The 17,694-nt window shown below is 32.7% G+C and overlaps 3 protein-coding genes across 3 annotated transcripts; 1 reads left to right on the top strand and 2 right to left on the bottom strand.

The window, feature by feature from the left end:
• Window positions 1-378: 378 nt before the first annotated feature.
• LOC107490475 (uncharacterized) lies at window positions 379-2,242 on the bottom strand. The gene is made up of 3 exons (XM_016111256.1): window positions 1,955-2,242; window positions 927-1,518; window positions 379-845 (listed from the first exon to the last, which is right to left on the bottom strand). The coding sequence occupies exons 1-3, from the start codon at window positions 2,240-2,242 to the stop codon at window positions 379-381; spliced, it is 1,347 nt and encodes a 448-aa protein (XP_015966742.1).
• Window positions 2,243-6,205: 3,963 nt separating this feature from the next.
• On the top strand, window positions 6,206-11,260 carry LOC107490590 (uncharacterized). Its single transcript, XM_052261834.1, has 16 exons — window positions 6,206-6,211; window positions 6,712-6,832; window positions 7,193-7,371; window positions 7,864-7,914; window positions 8,069-8,118; window positions 8,575-8,702; window positions 8,785-8,841; window positions 8,945-8,996; window positions 9,487-9,592; window positions 9,682-9,792; window positions 10,193-10,264; window positions 10,355-10,456; window positions 10,556-10,602; window positions 10,733-10,760; window positions 10,939-11,079; window positions 11,201-11,260. Exons 1-16 carry the CDS (start codon window positions 6,206-6,208, stop codon window positions 11,258-11,260), a joined length of 1,311 nt encoding a protein of 436 aa, XP_052117794.1.
• Window positions 11,261-12,703: 1,443 nt separating this feature from the next.
• Window positions 12,704-13,802, bottom strand: LOC127747684 (protein ALP1-like). Its single transcript, XM_052261833.1, has 4 exons — window positions 13,515-13,802; window positions 13,204-13,426; window positions 12,999-13,119; window positions 12,704-12,839 (listed from the first exon to the last, which is right to left on the bottom strand). Exons 1-4 carry the CDS (start codon window positions 13,800-13,802, stop codon window positions 12,704-12,706), a joined length of 768 nt encoding a protein of 255 aa, XP_052117793.1.
• Window positions 13,803-17,694: the final 3,892 nt, after the last annotated feature.

Here is a 17,694-nt window from a genome sequence, read left to right as displayed (position 1 = left end):
AAACATCCTCATTCATTTTAAAAATTTCCGAACACATTAAACTTACTTTCATGTATGTTCTTCTCTGCCATCTAATATTTTATTCCATACAATATAATTGATCTAATAGTAAAATAATAAAATTTATTTTTAAATTAAAAAAATTAGTATAAAACTTCAAAACATTCTACCATTTTAACGAATAATTCACATAAATAAACTAACTTCCATCCAATATTACGCAATTTACCCAATATAAATAACGTTACGTCCGAACATATTTTTATATAAATCGAAACATGTGAATAAGATTTATATTACCACATAAATCGAAACAGGGGTATTCGATTTATTCACTTTTACATGATTTCTTAGTAAATCTAATGAATGTGTTTCAATTTATATATGAATGAAATATATCCTAGTAAATTTATTTAGACTGTTTTTTGTAGCAGCCTCAACCGTAGCAGCAGCAGCTACTGCTGCATCAGCCAATCTCTTCTTTTTGCAACCTCTTTTGGTGTGACCTTTATCACCACAATAACTGCAAGTAAATTTTCCAAGCTGCCTTTTCAAATGAGTGTTATCGTTGTTCTTAATATCTATCCTCGATCTCTTGCCTCCTCCATGTTTTTCATCCGAATCCATTCTTCTTTTCATCTTTAATTTTTCTGGTGGCCGCTTAACCTTTGGTGCACGTGGCTTATTAAATTCTGAAACCTCCCACAGCAGTTGTCCAGGTATTGGATTTATGTGATGGTTATATGTTGCCTTGTAGGATTCCATAGTCACTAATGGATGACAAAAATCATCTGGGGACTTATTCACCCTAGACAAGGCAGCACATGCATGTACACAAGGAATTCCTACAAGAATGTAGCAAGTATGAAAATATTTAGACATTAATACTAAAAGAAAATGAAGTAGATTAACATTATAAATATTACCTGTTAGCATCCAGAATTGACATGTGCATAATTTTTTTCCCAAATCAACAACATGGTTTGTGGAATATCCATGAACCTCAAATTTTTCATATCCATCATTTCCTGTCCATATGGGGTGCCAATTCTTGGATTCCTTCCTCACTTTCTCCAATATACTCTTGATTACTGGTGGTAGTTTCCCAACATGATTGCTTAATTTTACCTTGTTTCTTGCAATGGTTCTCATGACAAACATTCGGACCTCCTCCAAAAGAGTAATGATGGGTTTTGCTCTTGCTTCTTTAATCTTGGAGTTGAACACCTCACATGCATTGTTGCATATGCTGTCCAACTTTGGCTTATGACTAAATTGGCACTTAGTCCATGAATCTCTTGGCCACTTGTTTAGATATGCCCAAGCATCCTCGCTGATACGTTTGATCTTGTTCATGGTATCCCTAAACTCTTGGAATGTGGTGGCTCGAGCACATTCCCATAGTAAACCCCTTAATTCCAGGTCTTTCCAATTCTTGTTGAAGTTTCTCCACAAATACCAGACACAAAATCGGTGATGCACTCTAGGCATCACCTCCTGCATAGCAGGAACCAGACCCTGCAACAAAAATCAATGTCGTAATATCATATGCATAAGAGTCACCAAAACAGTCCCTCACTTTCAGTATGACTCCCCATAAAGGTCCCTTACATTCAACAATTATATACATAATAGTTCCTAAATTTTCATTATTGTGCATCATGTCAGTCCAAGTCTAATCAGACAACAACAATACATAATATCAAGTGTATTAAGAATCATATGTATATCAAGAATCAAATGTATGAAGCACAAACAGTATAGCCTAAACGTATTCAGAATCATATACGTTACAGTTAAAATTATAGCTCAAACATTGAAAATCTTATATAACTGTTACCTTTTGCATGTCGGATATGAAGCACCATCCATTGTCTTTGTAATCTCCTAAGTCTTAGTGAAGTAACTCAAGGAACCACTTCCAATTTTCTTTATTTTCTACATCAACAACTACCCAGGCTATGACATATATGTGATGATTGGCATCCTGCCCAACCGCGGATAGAATTTGGCCACCAAATTGAGTCTTGAGAAAGGCATCATCTAACCCAATCAACGGCCTACATCCAGCTTTGAACCCATCCCTACAACCACTTAAACATACATACATTATATCAAATATCACTGTCCCATCTGGTTGAGGAATGGTTGCAATCTGGATAGTTGATCCAGGATTGGCTTTTAGCAATGTCAGACCATAGTCTCGCACCATCATGTAGTGTTTCTTTTCATCACCATACATGATACCTCTTGCATCACACAATGCCCTAGAAATTGAATTCTTATTCAAAGTAAGATAAAAATTTGTCTTGAAATAGGTCATTGCTTCACAATGCCTGAAGTTTGGGTACTCTTTAACTTTTTTTACCAATTTACTACATACCCAATTACGGTTGGCAGCCTGTTTCTATCCTCTCTAGCACAAGTGTGATCATTGTTGAATGTTTTTATCTGCCAACAAGTATTCTCATGGTCTCTTGAGGCATACACCAGCCATGGACATTCCTTTATTTTACACACATCTCTCACTCTTTTGCTATCATTTTTTTCAACCTAAGCCTCCTTCCTTCCTGAATTGTGTACTCCCTAATAGCCTCTTTGAACTCCCATTTGGTAGTGAATTTCATACCAACCTCCAGCACTAACTCTCCAAACCTTCCTCCATCTCTAAATAATGGACAACCATCATCTGAGTCAACATCTGTTATTTCCTCATCAGAGTTGGGAGGGGTCTTCATCTCTTCAGAATGACACGAATTAGCCCCATCAGAATCGGCACCAGGATCAAGTCCAAAGTCTGCACCAACAAAACCAATGTCAACTTCGCCATCCGAGACATCCTCCACTAGTCCATCATCTTCAATAATAATCTTCTCCTTAAGTTTTGCAAATGCAGAGGCAGAGGCATGTTTAAACTTAAGAAAACTCCTCCTACCTTTGACAGACACAAACCCTTCATCTGAAGATGAAGAACTACCCTCCAAACCTGGCCTATATAGTTCATCTTCTGCACTCTCATAAGAGTCAGAAGAATCATTAGCATGAACTGAGTCTTGAGTAACATGTGCTATCCCTCGCTTGGAAGCAGATCTTGTGTAATGCTTTCTGACTTGGGTGGGCTTGCTGAAATTTGTGGCACTTGTAGGGTTGGTGGACTTTTTTGGGTTAGTATGCTTGGTGGATGGCTTTGGGTTAGTAGGCTTGGTGGATTTAGTTGGGTTTGTGGGCTTGGTTGGAGGTTTTGAGTTAGTGGGCTTGGAGGATTTAGTTGGGTTTGTTGTAGACTTGGTGATCATGGAAGGTATAGAGGACTTGGTAGTGTTGTTAGGTTTATTAGAAACATTGGTAGGCTTGGATGGTTGTGGTTTAGGTATGGGAACAATGTTGGCAGTAGTAGGAGTGGGTGTTGGAGCTGCACTTAGCCCAAGATTAGAGTTAGAATCTTGTTCATTTGACTTAGAATTCGGAAGGGGAGCATCAACTAAAGTGGGTTTAAAATTAGTTGGAGTCTCACTTGGTCCCTGCCCAACATCTTCTTCATCATCCAAGTAGACAACACTAGTATCACCTTCTAATACCTTAGTAAGTGAGACACCATGCTCATAATACACTTCAACCAAACCTTTGTTTTTCTGAGCATGGTAACACATATCTATGAGTTCATTATCACTGTCTAGATTCCTCAAACCTACTTCTAGTTTTCTCCCAGGCACAAGCCACCAACACTTTTGTATTTCACCATAACCAAGTTTTTTGTAGTAGTTTCTCACATAAAATACGTCCAGAGTATCCACATCAAGATCGCCTAAACAAGCCCTGTTATCCGGAGAATAAACTAATCTGTTGTCTTCAGTTTTTTGAAAATTACCCCCGTGATGTATCATAATATCAATCAATTCAGTCATCTACATAATAAAAAAAGAGATAATATAACCTTAGCTTATACATTATACATTATACACTATTCTTTGCGTACTTCAGAGATGAAAACCAAAATCTAAAAATCAGTTGAAAATTGCACAACCTTAAAAAAAGAAAAAAATAAAAACAAACAGAAATTTATATTTTCTTATAAAGCACATAGGTTCTCCATAAAGGTTTTATCAATTTTGAGTACTCATTTAGGTACTCCCTTGCTGAAATTTGAATATAATGTAATTAAGGTTTACATGAAATTGTAGATAAAATATTGCCTTGACTTCTTTTTTTAAGTACTCATTTGATACTCTTATTTTAGAAATTTGATATGCTTTAGAAATATAGGTAACACAATTAAAACTTTTAAAAGGTTCTAACATAAATTTGTTATTTTTTAAAAAGTTTAAAAGGTTCAGCATACATCTAGTTATTTTTTTCTAGTAGAATTGACTCAACTATAAGAAGATATATGTAGTTTCAATTGGACAATATAACATCATGTTTAGTCATGGATAAAATTGTGGTAAAAATTTTTGTAGATAAGTACAACAAACTTGATGGTCAAAATTGTTGTGCAGATTTTGGTTTTTATCAAAATTTACTAACTGATCACAATAATGAACAATGATTTTCTTCTAATATTTTAACTGCAATTCTTTTCTTCAAATTGCATGTTGATAAATTCCCCATCAACTTGAATTTTCAGTGTAAAAATTCAAAATTGTTCAAAGATGAAAACCAAAATCCAAAAACCAGTTTAAAATTACATAGCCCTAACCCTATCAACATCATCCCCTGTTCCATTCATAAAAAAATAGAGCACCCCAACAACCCAACCCAACGTATAAGCAATCAAAGAAACCCTAGAAAAAATAGTTGCAACAAAGCATAAAGGTTCTCCATTGACAAGAACACCAGCACCATAGAGTACAACCATACATGCATTCCAAAAAAAATTAAAAAAAATTAAAACCACTAAATCCCAACATTAACGCTTACCTTGGCTAAGAACGCGAGGAGAGCAACCTCCTTCACGATTCCGCTCTAACCTAGTTGTGGGTTAGTTCAACTTGGGTGATGAATGATTTCAGAAACTTTTCACTGGCACCATTGATTAGAGATGAAGAAGAATGATAGAGGTAGAGAAGAAGATGAATATTTTGTATGGGTCAAACTCGTTTCTTCTCCTTCATATACAAGTCACAGCATTTTTTTACTTATTTAGGCGCTAAAGAGGGAAACGACGTCGTTTAGAGAGAGTCCAGCGTGGCAGAGAGAGTGCCACCATGGCACTCCGTTTGCTGAGTCATCACCGGAAAGGGCTGAAGGACTACATTGGTGCCCGGATCTAAATCTGGAGGACCAGTATATGTAATTTTAAATCTCGAAGACTAAAATGAGTAATCGCGTGAATCTCAGGGACCAAAATGGGGATTTAGTCCCCTAAACCCACTTTAATGGTGCTCAATTGTCAATTCAACTCAACTCTATGAAACTTTGTTAGCTACCCCGCCTCAAAATTTTCATCCTCCCCTCTTCACAGTTCAAAGCACCCTCACCCCGTTCTCCTCTCCCTCACGTCACAGGTTTCTCTTCTGCCCCTTTCAATTTTTCTCTTCTTTCATTTTCTTTCTTGAATCTGCGTTGACTTCTTAATTTTCCATAACGGTCCATGTTTGATTATTTAGTCCCAGTTAATTGAACGTGTTCGCTATAGTAAGCTAATTTTATTTTTTAAATACTAATTCTTATTGAGTTCTTTGTTTTAGGTATCAGTTTCATTCATGCTCTGGTTAGCATTTTGAGTCGCATCTATTTTTGTTGTTCCATGTGTATTGATTTCTGCAATTTTTGTTCACAATCGTTAACGTTTAATCTTTAATTTTCATCTACTGCGTGTGTTACTTACTTATCCTGTTTTAGACAATATTCTTGTAAAGTAGTAAGCTAGTTTATTTATTTTCAAATTTGGTTCTTCTTCTGTTTCATATATCCCCTTGTTTTTTTTTTTGATAATTTAGTATGCAAATTGGACACCAATTGGGATAGTTATCTCTTGAATCCTTTTTAGTTTCTATTATTAGTGTAGTGACAGATTTTTTAACATGTTACAGACCAGGCTTAGTCTAAAGTTGTGGTAGCTTGTTTAATGCAAGGTATAGTTTGGTCCGTTTTCATCCTGTAATGAGAAATAGCATTGTCATTGCGGTTCCTTTGAGATTGAGACCAAACATTAGCAGCACTCTACCACATCACAAGTTCCGGTCAACTTGCTTTCACAACAGCCATGAAGGTATGCACACCACAGCTTTAACACTTTCAATAGCCTAGGGCACTTCATTCGTTGCATGTTCTTGTTCCTCCCCTGTCTCTCTGTAAGTTCTCTCTATCTGTTTCAATCTAAAACACTTTCTATTCATGTAATAATTCTTTGTTTGTGTTGTTCATAATGCCATTGTTTACGGCCATTCTTCTTCCATGCTAGGACATACCATTAGTTGCGTGCCCTACCCCGCTCCTCAAACAAAGCCCATGGCGCTTCATTTCGAGGTTCCACTCCCCATTCTATTTGAGTTCTCTTACGCCTTTACATTGCTAAAGTTTTGTTGTCTTATTTATGTAAAAATCAACGACATTCATTTATTGCTATTGTTGTTGTTTTACCTTTGGATGACTGAGGCCGAAAGAATGATATGGGTATACATACAAGAGAATAAGTGATAACTCTATATGATGGCTGAGAAGCATTGTGTGCACTTGTTGAACCATTCTTTGGTTATTTTTTTCCTGAAGTTTTTATTATTATGTTTGCTTTCTCAAATTCTTGGCCGGTTCAACCGTGCTCGTGCAGCTCAATTGACCCTCCCTCACTTTGTGTGTCAAACACCACTATTTATGCCAGTGGGTACTCAAGGTTAGAGTTTCAAATTTATCCTTTGTGATATGCAGCAAATGAAGTTTTCTGTTTTTCCTAGTTTTTTTCATTCTCATGCTCAAGCCATTTCATGCTATAAGATAACAAAGTTCACCTTCAAAGTTGTTGCCAAATTGTTTCATTTTTTTATAATACAATATTGCATTCGTATTGAGTTTGTTGTTTTTGGGGGAAATTATAGACATCAGTTACTCATGTCCATAGAACATTCAATGTTGATATTTGCATTGGTTGAGTTGATTTTCTCTTTCCTAGGCTTTTGACAGATTTCTAAATGGTTATCTTGCACTATAGATGTCACAATTTTGCATTCCTAATTGGAGGGTTTTAAATGAACAGGCACAATCAAAGGCTTGACAAATAATGAACTTGAGAGAATTGGTTGCCAAATAATTCTGGGAAACACATATCACTTGGCCCTTCGACCTACTTTCGAGCTTCTCGAAGAAGCTGGTGGTCTTCACAATTTTATGAACTGGCCACGGGCTATGCTTACAGACTCTGGTGGCTTTCAAATGGTTGTTGTTTGACTTAATATATACTTTTTCCTTTTACTGTTGTAATTTCGAGCATTCTAGTAATTATATTATTATCATTGGGTTCCATCAAGTAATACTATTGCATACTAATTTTATCTGATAATTTTTTATGCCACAGCATTGTTTGTGGCTTCTGTTTTTTCTTATTATTGTTTCTCTGTCTTCAACTTTGTACAAGTTTATCTATATCAGAATCAAAAGTTATAGTATATGTCACTTCAAAGTGAAGAATAATGTTGATCATACTAAGAAGTATTGAAAGTAATCAAGGTTATAACAGAAAGAAGCCTAAGGCTATGTGGATAGGCACTTAGGCAGGACAAAAAAAATGACATTGGAGCTAAATTTGTTGTGTGAAGTGAATCTGTATTATCTTTTTGCTAATTGATAACTATATTCAGGGATGATGTTGAAAGAAATCATTTATATTTTTTGTTAAAATCTTACTAATCTACCTCACTAATGTTTTAGGTCTCATTGTTGCATCTTGCTGATATCACAGAAGAAGGTGTGACATTTCAGGTATATATTATTTTCAAGTTTCGCAGGCAAGTTTGTATCTAACCTTTTTTCCATTTTAAGACAAGACAAAAAATTTATAATAAGAAAAGGTTGCAATTGTAATTTACAATGGAATTCTGTTATTTGTAACTCTAGAATTATTTTCTTGCTTCAGTCACCGGTGGATGGCAAGCTAATGCTTCTTACACCCGAAGAATCAATTCAGATACAAGTATGTAGATTAATTGTTTTTCCTCCGTATGTTTCTCTCAATCAATACTTGATAGTTTATTTAAATTTGAAAAACTTTTAGGACTCCACATATTATGATTTGCTTTCAGATAGAAGTTGTTCATTGAATTCTTGTTTTAAGTTATAGTTATTCCCAATATAGTATTTTCAAATTGAGAAAGATGATCTTTTATTAGATATTCGATTAATGTTTATAATTTAAGCCTCATAGAAAATTGTAAGTGACAATGCATAACAGATTGTAGTACTGACTACAAAGTATAGCACTGGAAATTGATTCGTTGTTTTTATGCACGTTTTCTTGATGCCTTCAATAATTTTTGGTTTCTTGTACCTGCTTCTGGAGTTTTTGGTTGGAGCTTACGGCTAGCAAACTGCAACAATATATTTTAAGAAAATTGATTTTTCTTTCTTATGTTCGTCATAAATTATACATAATAGAATTAGAGCAGATATTATTATGGCTTTGGATGATGTCGTAAAGACCACCATTACTGGTCCAAGAATTAAGGAAGCTATGTATCGAACGCTTAGATGGATACACAGATGCATAGCAGGTAATTATGTTATTGAAGTGTATCATTTAAGTCTTTGGTTGTTTCCAATGCTAAATATAATGGACATTCCTTCTGTTAACAGCGCACAGGAGACCTCACGATCAGAACTTGTTTGGTATTGTACAAGGTGGTTTAGATCCTAAGTTGAGGTAAATTTTAGCACAAACCATGATGTTCTTCCTATTATCAATGTGGATGTTGTGAAACAAGTAAATAACTATAAATTTATAATTTGCAATATGCTGTACTCAAGGACATCTGTGTCAAAAGTTTGGTAGACTGCAACTTGCCTGGGTAAGTGTAAGTTTATTTAGTCATATAGTCTATTTTGTGGTTTCAAGCTTAGTGCCATTTCTAATGTTATTTATTTATTTTTGTGCTATCTTTTAGAACTATACTAGATAGTATACAATACTAGCTGGTTTGAATGTCAACTCCAGTTTCTTTTTGTTTAGACACCACACAAAATGGGCTTGGTCATATTATTCATGAATCATTACTGTGTAATTTCTTAAAGTTAAACTATAAATTGTGAGTTAAACTAACTCGAGACAATTTAATGTGTTACTCCTCAAAAGAAAAACTATGATTGTTGATCTGGTCTCTTGTACTTATCAAAAGAGTAAAAAATAGTATAGCATTCCAAAAATATGTATGAATAGATAAAGGTCTTCTTTCATTGACATACTACAGTTAGAAGTAACTTTGTGAAATAAAGGAGGACATGTGGAATCAATAGTTTTGTAATGCTGCTAAGGAGCTTAATATAATTTTTTTGTCACAGCTATGCTATTGGTGGTCTTGCAGGAGGCGAAGATAAAGATTCGTTTTGGCGAGTTGTTGCTCAGTGCACTGCTGCTTTGCCAGAGGATAAACCGCGATACGTTATGGTCAGAATAACTTTCATCATAGCAACCATTACTTTGATATACATTTCAAATTAAATCAATTTTATACCATTTGCTTGTACTTGTTCCAGGGAGTTGGTTATCCACTTGATATTGTTGTTTGTAGTGCTTTGGGTGCAGACATGTATGATTGTGTCTACCCTACCCGTACAACATGTTTTGGGACTGCCCTTATTCCTGAGGTGATCTTTTTCCATTTTATGGACAATTTAGGCTATGTTACAATTACAATTTTTAGGAACAAAACTTTCTGGAATGAAAATTAAAGGAGGAAAATATTATCTCTTTAAAATTACAACTTGTTTGGTATACAGAGAAAATAAAAATTCTCAAGAGCTCAAATATGCAATTCACTAAATAGGGGCAAACATTTACCCTAGTCAAATATAAAGTAAAGTTTATTCATAGAATTAGTGAATTTTACTCTGAAATTTTTCCTTTCTTTAAAATTTAGCACCACAAAATGTAGCCCCTCTTTTCCGTCTAGCTGAACATAACCTTATAATTTTTTCCTGCCATCATAGTCCACTTGTTGATGCATCCGCATGATTTTAAACTTTATTCTTTGCGGTATGTTTGTAGAGAGTACTAAAACTAAAACACAGAGCCATGGCTGATGATACTCAACCAATTGATCCTACCTGCCCTTGTATGGTATGCTTCTGAGAAGGTACTTCTTTATTTGATGAATTATTTGACGAAATTGGCATATTTTTATATTTTTTTTTTAGTTTTTCCTCATAGGTTTGCAAGAACTACATCAGGACCTACATCCATTGCCTTGTCACTAAAGACGCCATGGGGTCTCAGCTTTTATCAAGTCATAATTTATATTACATGATGCGGGTAGAAAACTCTACATTAGATAAAATTTTGCTTATAAATTAATGATCAGTATATGTATATTCATGTTCAACTAAAGTCCTTGTATTTTTAAATTTGCAGCTTAGCAGGAATTTACACACATCAATAGTTGAGGGAAGGTTCCCAAAGTATGCTTATATTTAATTACGTGTTCCTATCATTGGATCTCTCTTCTATTATTAATTATAGCTTTTTCCCCTTGAGAAGTTCAAAGCCTCCCTATATGCCACTAACCCTTTTATTTTTATTTTTTTGTAGGTTTGTATGTGACTTTTTACAAACAATGGTATTTAATAATACTTTATTTCATTATTGTTCTCAATTTCATCTGCATTCATGTTAATGTTTATATGTTTGAAATTTAAATATTTATCTTTGAATTGAAAGATATTTACCAACATCATCTTTTTCAAACTATCAAAAATATTTGTTGACTGTTATTAAATCTTCTCACACCTTTCCAGTTTCCCAAAGGTGATGTTCTTGAATGGGTCTGCAATGCTATGGAGGTGGCCGGAATCGACATTTCTTCCTGCTGTGCTCCATTTCCATCATGCCAAGAAAATTATTCCAGCGATGAAATTGGAACTAATCGATTTGATAAGGTCAAAATTGAAATTTAACATACACATATGGAGTTAAGGCTTACACAAGTTATAGACTAACAAAATTTAGCCGAGCATGAAAGGCATGCACAAATTAGTTTACACAATGATTTTTTTGCAGGTTAATGCTTACTTTGGTTCTTCTATGTACACGCGTGAATCATTTTACTCAACTCGTTAAAATCAATGAGAATTAAAATGACTTACACATGTACTTAGGGAGATCAAAGTGAGCATTAACCTGCTTACTTTTGGCAGCATAAATTTTGTATCCTGCATATGCTGCTTTGAGTAAAATTTATTTAAAGGTTTACAGCAAATCTTTTGTTCTTTCCGATTCTTATTGTCAACACAAGTGGAGATTAGGGTTGTGTTCGTGAAAGGAAAAAGAAATGGTATAACAATGTAACATTATTTAAGTCTTGCTGTTTATGTCATGTGATTTTATATCTTTTAATTCGAACTTAAATGAGCCTTTTTTAAGCAATTTTTTTTCCTTTCAAGTGTCAAAGCTATTGGCTGTCCCACCATGGAAATACTTGTAATTTTTTTTCCTGAGTTGTATTCCCTCCAACCACACACACCCATGTGTGGTTCAAAGATTAAATTTTATTAATTACTAGGAATAAGATTATTTGGAATATAAGATACCTGTGTTTGGTTATAAAATTTAATGTTTTAGAATGTTATGTAATAATCCTAGGAATGAATAAATTTTTGTTTGGTTGAGTTTAAATTTTTTAGTCATATTTTGTAATATGTCAAAATTACCCTTACTCATTCAAATTAAAATATTAATGACTAAAAATTAAATATAAAACTAATTAAATATTATTATTTTTTTACATTGATTTTGTTTTAATTTACAAAATATCTCTAATAATAAACTTACTAAAATATCTCTAATAATAAATATATTTAGTTAAAATTATTATTGATTCTAATTTTTTTTAATTTATTAAAATATCCCTAATATCAAATATCTTTAGCTAAATTGTTTATTGATTCTAATTTTTTAAATTTACTAAAATACCTTTAATATCAAATATGTTTAACTAAAATTATTATTGATTCTAATTTTTTTTAAAATTTACTTAAATATCCATAATACCACATATTTAACTAAAATTATTATTGATTCTAATTTTTTTAAATTTACTAAAATACCCAATATCAAATATGTTTAGTTAAATTATTATTGATTCTAAATTTCACTTAATAACAATATGTTTAATTAAAATTATTACTTTTTTACATTTTGAATTTACAAAAATACTTCTAATAAAAAATTTACTATAATACCCTTAATAAAAATATGTTTAATTAAAATTGTTATCGATTTAATCTTTTCAAATTTACTAAAATACCCATAATAACAAATATCTTTAATTAAAATTAACATTATCACAATTTAATTTACTAAAAAAGCATTACTATTGTCCAAATGAAAGTTACAAAGAAGTCTCAAAAGTAAAAAATTATTTGCACTAATAAGCATACATGCACAACTCTTATATAAGAATACAAACACATCAACAAAATGAAATCAATGTTACGACAGACAGTCTCACACATAGAAAAATGATTACAATTATCGAGCATGATGGCTTCTCCTCCATTGGTTTCACATTTCTTGTGCAAGTTGATCTCTCCATCTACCCCAAGCATCACTCGTCTCAATATGGTGGATCGTCTCACCATCTACTCCAAGTATATTTTGATCTTCTATCTCATCAATAGGATCCACAACCATCAATCTTCTAATATGATTATGCAAAAGGCAACAAGCAGTTATAATTCTTTCTTGAGTCTTAATAGGATAAAATGATCTTCCCCTTAAAATTCCCCATCTTGCTTTCAATACTCCAAATGCCCTTTTAATGACATTCCTAACTTGTTAGTGTTTCATATTAAAAAACTCTTGAACTGTACTGAGTTGATTATGTGGATTAAATTTATTCAAATGATATTTTTGTCCTCTATAAGGTGCCAAAAATCCTTCACAATTCATGTATCCAGCATCACATAAGTAGTAATGACCTAGTGTGACATATAAAATTGAACAAAATTAATGAAAGATCAACTAGTTACTTTGATAACATACTAAAGTCTCAATAAAAATACCTTGGAGAATACTAAACCCATTGCGAAATAGTGCATCTCGCAATACCGTAGAATCTGCAGCTGAACCCTCCCAACCCGCCAGTACGTAGATAAATTGTATATCAGGAGCAACCACTCCAAGCACATTGGTTATTATGTCACATTTTCTGTTTCGATATCTAGGCTTATCAGCCTCAAGGACATTGAATTTGATATGAGTACCATCTAAGGCTCCTAGACAATTCTAAAATCCAAAAAAAAAGAGATCAATTAACTCAATTCTAAAGCACACCAAGGATATTAGATTTAATAACATTAGCAAGATAAATTACCTTGAACCATTTCCATCGTTCATCCATTCTATCCTGACTAAATGGTTGAGGTTTCTTCAGTAAGTGATTGTGACCTCTCAAAATAGCAAGCAATACATCATTAAACCGCCTACTAATTGTTTCTTCCGCTCTCACAAATTGTCTCTTTATTACTCTAATTTTGACGTCATGTGCTATAATATGTAAAAACATGGCAACCATTTCTTCCACACCCATATTCCTACTTGGTTCTAACCTTCCAACCCTTTTAAGCATGTTACACAATGCATGAAAGGCACATCTATCCATTCTTGTGTTTTCTATACATGCTAGATCACTAAAATAAACAATCCTATCAACACTAACATCTCTTATTACTTGCCTACTATAACTATCATTCCATTTTCTTTTCTTTTTTTTCAATTGCAATATAATCAAAACATAGCAAATCATCAACAACTTAACCATAAGGTCATTCATTAATTCGAAATATAAAATCAAGCAGACAATAACTTTTATCTTCTGTTTAGGATCTATTCTGCAAAAAAAAAAACATTAAAATATTTAGCTAGAAGACTTTATTATTTATTTATTCTATGAAAACTTTTTTCTATCATTTAAAAAATAAAAATCATTTAGAGCCGATAAAAAAATGGAATGAGATGAAGAAGTCATTAAACAGAACAAGTTATCACAAATCCTATTTAAATAAAGCATAGAACATAGTGATATCATGAAACAGAACAAGTCATCACAAACATCTCAGAACATAGTGATATAAAAGGTCATTGCATAATTCCCAAAAGAAACACACCCATTGCATAAAAGGTTAACAAGGAAATAAAATAGATTTTTTTGTACTTTTTTTCCAAGTCCAAAAAACAGTTAACAATCCATGGAAAATTTTAGAAACTAGTAAGCACTACTACAGCATCAAAATATTCCTTAGATAATGCAGTCATACACAGCCTTAACCTATGAAAAGAAAATTCCATCGAATGCATCAAAAAGGGAGTACACTCCATCTACATTCACAAGAGAGTAAACCATAATTAAAAAAGTGAGATATTAACAAATTCCAATGCCAACCCGCAGCATAACAGCACAAAAGTACTGACCTTATTATAGAAAATCAACGATAAACAAAATAGTGCATGGCTAATTATTAGATGGAGTAACCCTATCATTTCTTTAGGCCTCTTATCATACTCATAACCCAATTAGTTTCAACATCCAATTCTGTACCTTCTTGTAGGATTAAATTACAAGTATTCTATGAGAAAGAATTCTATAGCAGCAAGTGCTATGCAAATAAATGAGAGAACCAAGCTATCTATGACAAGAAACACAATGTAAATAAAAATAGAACAAAAAAATAATAACAATAACAATAAAAAGAGGAATTGAGTCAGGTGATTGGTTAGGACCATTTTGTGAACTAGTGTCCAAGGAGATGGGTGCTGAGATTTTGGCTTTATCATAAATCGATCTTTTCATTAAATTTCATTGAAGTTAAACACACATTTTATTATCTGATTTTGAAACATGTGCCTTGAAAAACCTTTTGGACAAAACCTGTAGCAGGTGCCATATAAGGTGGAAAAGGATAGGCCTCTTATTATACACAAACCCATACACAAAGATTACAAGATGAAAAAAGAATGTAAAAATCACATTCATTCATGATATATTTGCATAGAGACATTGTGCACTGATTCTTCATATACATGTATTTAACCAATTATCGAATTAATTCAACTATTAATCATTTGGAAAGCTAGAACAAGGAGGATTTAGTCTAGCTTCCCCAGCATTAGATATTTTCAACTTGATAAAGAAATTGAAGTAAATTTTAAAGCATCCTAACAACAAGCACAGACCTTAGATAATGCAGTCATACAAAATAACAACAGGCACAGAGCTTTATAATAATAAAACCACAAATAATAATAAAATTCTAGCGAGTAATCTCCAATGCCAGGATAAATTTCCTGCATAAAATTATTGAAAGAAATTATAATTAAAAATGGAGATAAAGCATATATCAAGTTTCAATCCAATTTTTCACTGGTATTTTATCTATCAATAATTCATCACTAGTATTTTATATGAAATGTGTAACAAAAGAATTAAGGATATTATAATCAATGAGGTCAGAACTGAAACTCAAATCACATTCCAATTCCAAGTACATATAAGGTTGAAAAAACCTAGAACAATTGTTTAGATGAATTGAAATGGATCTAGAAAATTGTTTCAATTCCAATTTCATTGAAACAATAAAACACATTACAATTCCAATTGCAAGTACATTCCAATTCCAAAATTTCAAACCTAGAATAAACTGTGCTTGAAAAATATCAACAGGAACAGGAAGATGCGAAGAGGGAGAGGGGTGAGGGAGACGACACGAACAGGAAGCACAACTCGAGCAGAGACGGAGGCGAGAGATGCGCAAGCAACCGAGCTCAGACGAAGGAGAGATGCCAAACGCGATCACGAGCACGAACACGAACGCGAACACGAACGGAGGTGAGATGTGATGATGAACACGAATGCGAATGGTTGATAGTGAATCTTCCTTCTAGAATAAGGAGCTCGGTGGTCGTACGAATCCAGATCAGCGGCGAGGCGGCGCCGACGTCGGTGGAGCCTTCATAAATTTGGGAAAAAAATTGGCTAGGGTTTCGTTTTCATGGAGGAGTTACTCTGTTAGGGTTTGGTTTTTTGTGAAATGAGTGAAAAATCTGAAGAAAGAGGACTAGAGTTGAAAGGCATTTTAGTCTTTTTATATTGTGATATACATTTCATTTCCATTGGAATTAAAGATAACCGCTAATGAGTAATAGCTCAAATGGCATAGTGTCCCTATATTCATTTAAGAAGTTGCGGGTTCGAGTCTCCTATCTTTAGTTAAAAAAAAAGATAACCATGGAGAATATGGGAATTAAATTAGTGGTAATTGAATTCCTTAGAATAAAACATATCCAGGAATAATTTTTTAAATCTTGAACCAAACATGGGAATAAGATATTCCCATCTCAAAATTCCTAAAAATACATTTGTATTCCCTCCAACCACATACCCGTAGAAGTATAGGAATCTAAAATTCATAACATTCATTTTTTTGGTCTTGAAGTTCATACTTGCAATTGCAACAATGTCTATATTGAAAATAGATATTTATGTACGACTATATGAACTGAATGTATTGTCTAACATTTTATGGACACCGAAAGGTGAGAGTCTAAAAATTGAACACATCCTTCAGATTAAACATAAATAAAGAGTAATTGTTCCGTTAATTTTTTGAAAATTTTATGGTAATTTCTCTTTATCATGCATATCAAATAGGAAAAGTATAGGTGAACAATAAAAATAGTAAACAATATAAACAATAGATATATCGGATGTTCATTTTACTAGTGTACGGATGGTTATTTTAATATTAAAATTTAGATGGTTAATTTGAAAGTGTAGTGTATTTTTATTTGATTAGTGATTGTTCATATTGTTCAACAAAGTCATTGTCCCCCTAACATTCCCCTATCAAATAAGGTCAGTAGTTGTATACTGAGTAAAAACTAGTAGTTATTGAATTTTACCTGTCGTAATTTAATCATGGAAATCTATTATCTATTACTAATTTTACAACTAAAATTAGTATTTTTATCCGTAATACTATTACGGGAATATAAATCTTTTAAAATTACGTCGATTGTCTTTGCAAATAAATTCTTTCACATAAAAATAATAACTAAAAATTTATTATTTATTTTTTTTTATGAAAACGCTGAATCTTCTTAGTTGATAAAGACTTTTATTCCTTGTTTTTTTTAAATAGTTTGATTTTATTAAATTTTTTGTGGTATAATCTATAATGTCAAAATAAAGTCGACGTAATTTTAAAAAATTATATTTTTATAATGTTATTATGGATAAAATACTAGTTATATTTTATAAGTTATTTTGGTTATTGATCAGCCAATAACACTAGTCAGTAATAATACATTGATGTGGCTTGTGTTATGACATGTAGACCTTGTATTGACTGATGGTATGCCATGTACTAATGTACTTAATTAAGGATTTGGATCCTCTAAAGTTTAAATTTCACTTTAGAGAGTAAAGTGTGATCTTCTACCCTTGAATAGTTTCTCTTTCATATTTATTCTTGGTCCCACCTATGAAATCAATGGTG

Source organism: Arachis duranensis, chromosome 5 (assembly GCF_000817695.3).
Source record: "Arachis duranensis cultivar V14167 chromosome 5, aradu.V14167.gnm2.J7QH, whole genome shotgun sequence".
In the NCBI taxonomy this organism is placed as follows: domain Eukaryota; kingdom Viridiplantae; phylum Streptophyta; class Magnoliopsida; order Fabales; family Fabaceae; genus Arachis; species Arachis duranensis.
Note: the sequence above shows the minus strand (reverse complement) of the source record. Positions and strands in the feature narration are given on the sequence as shown.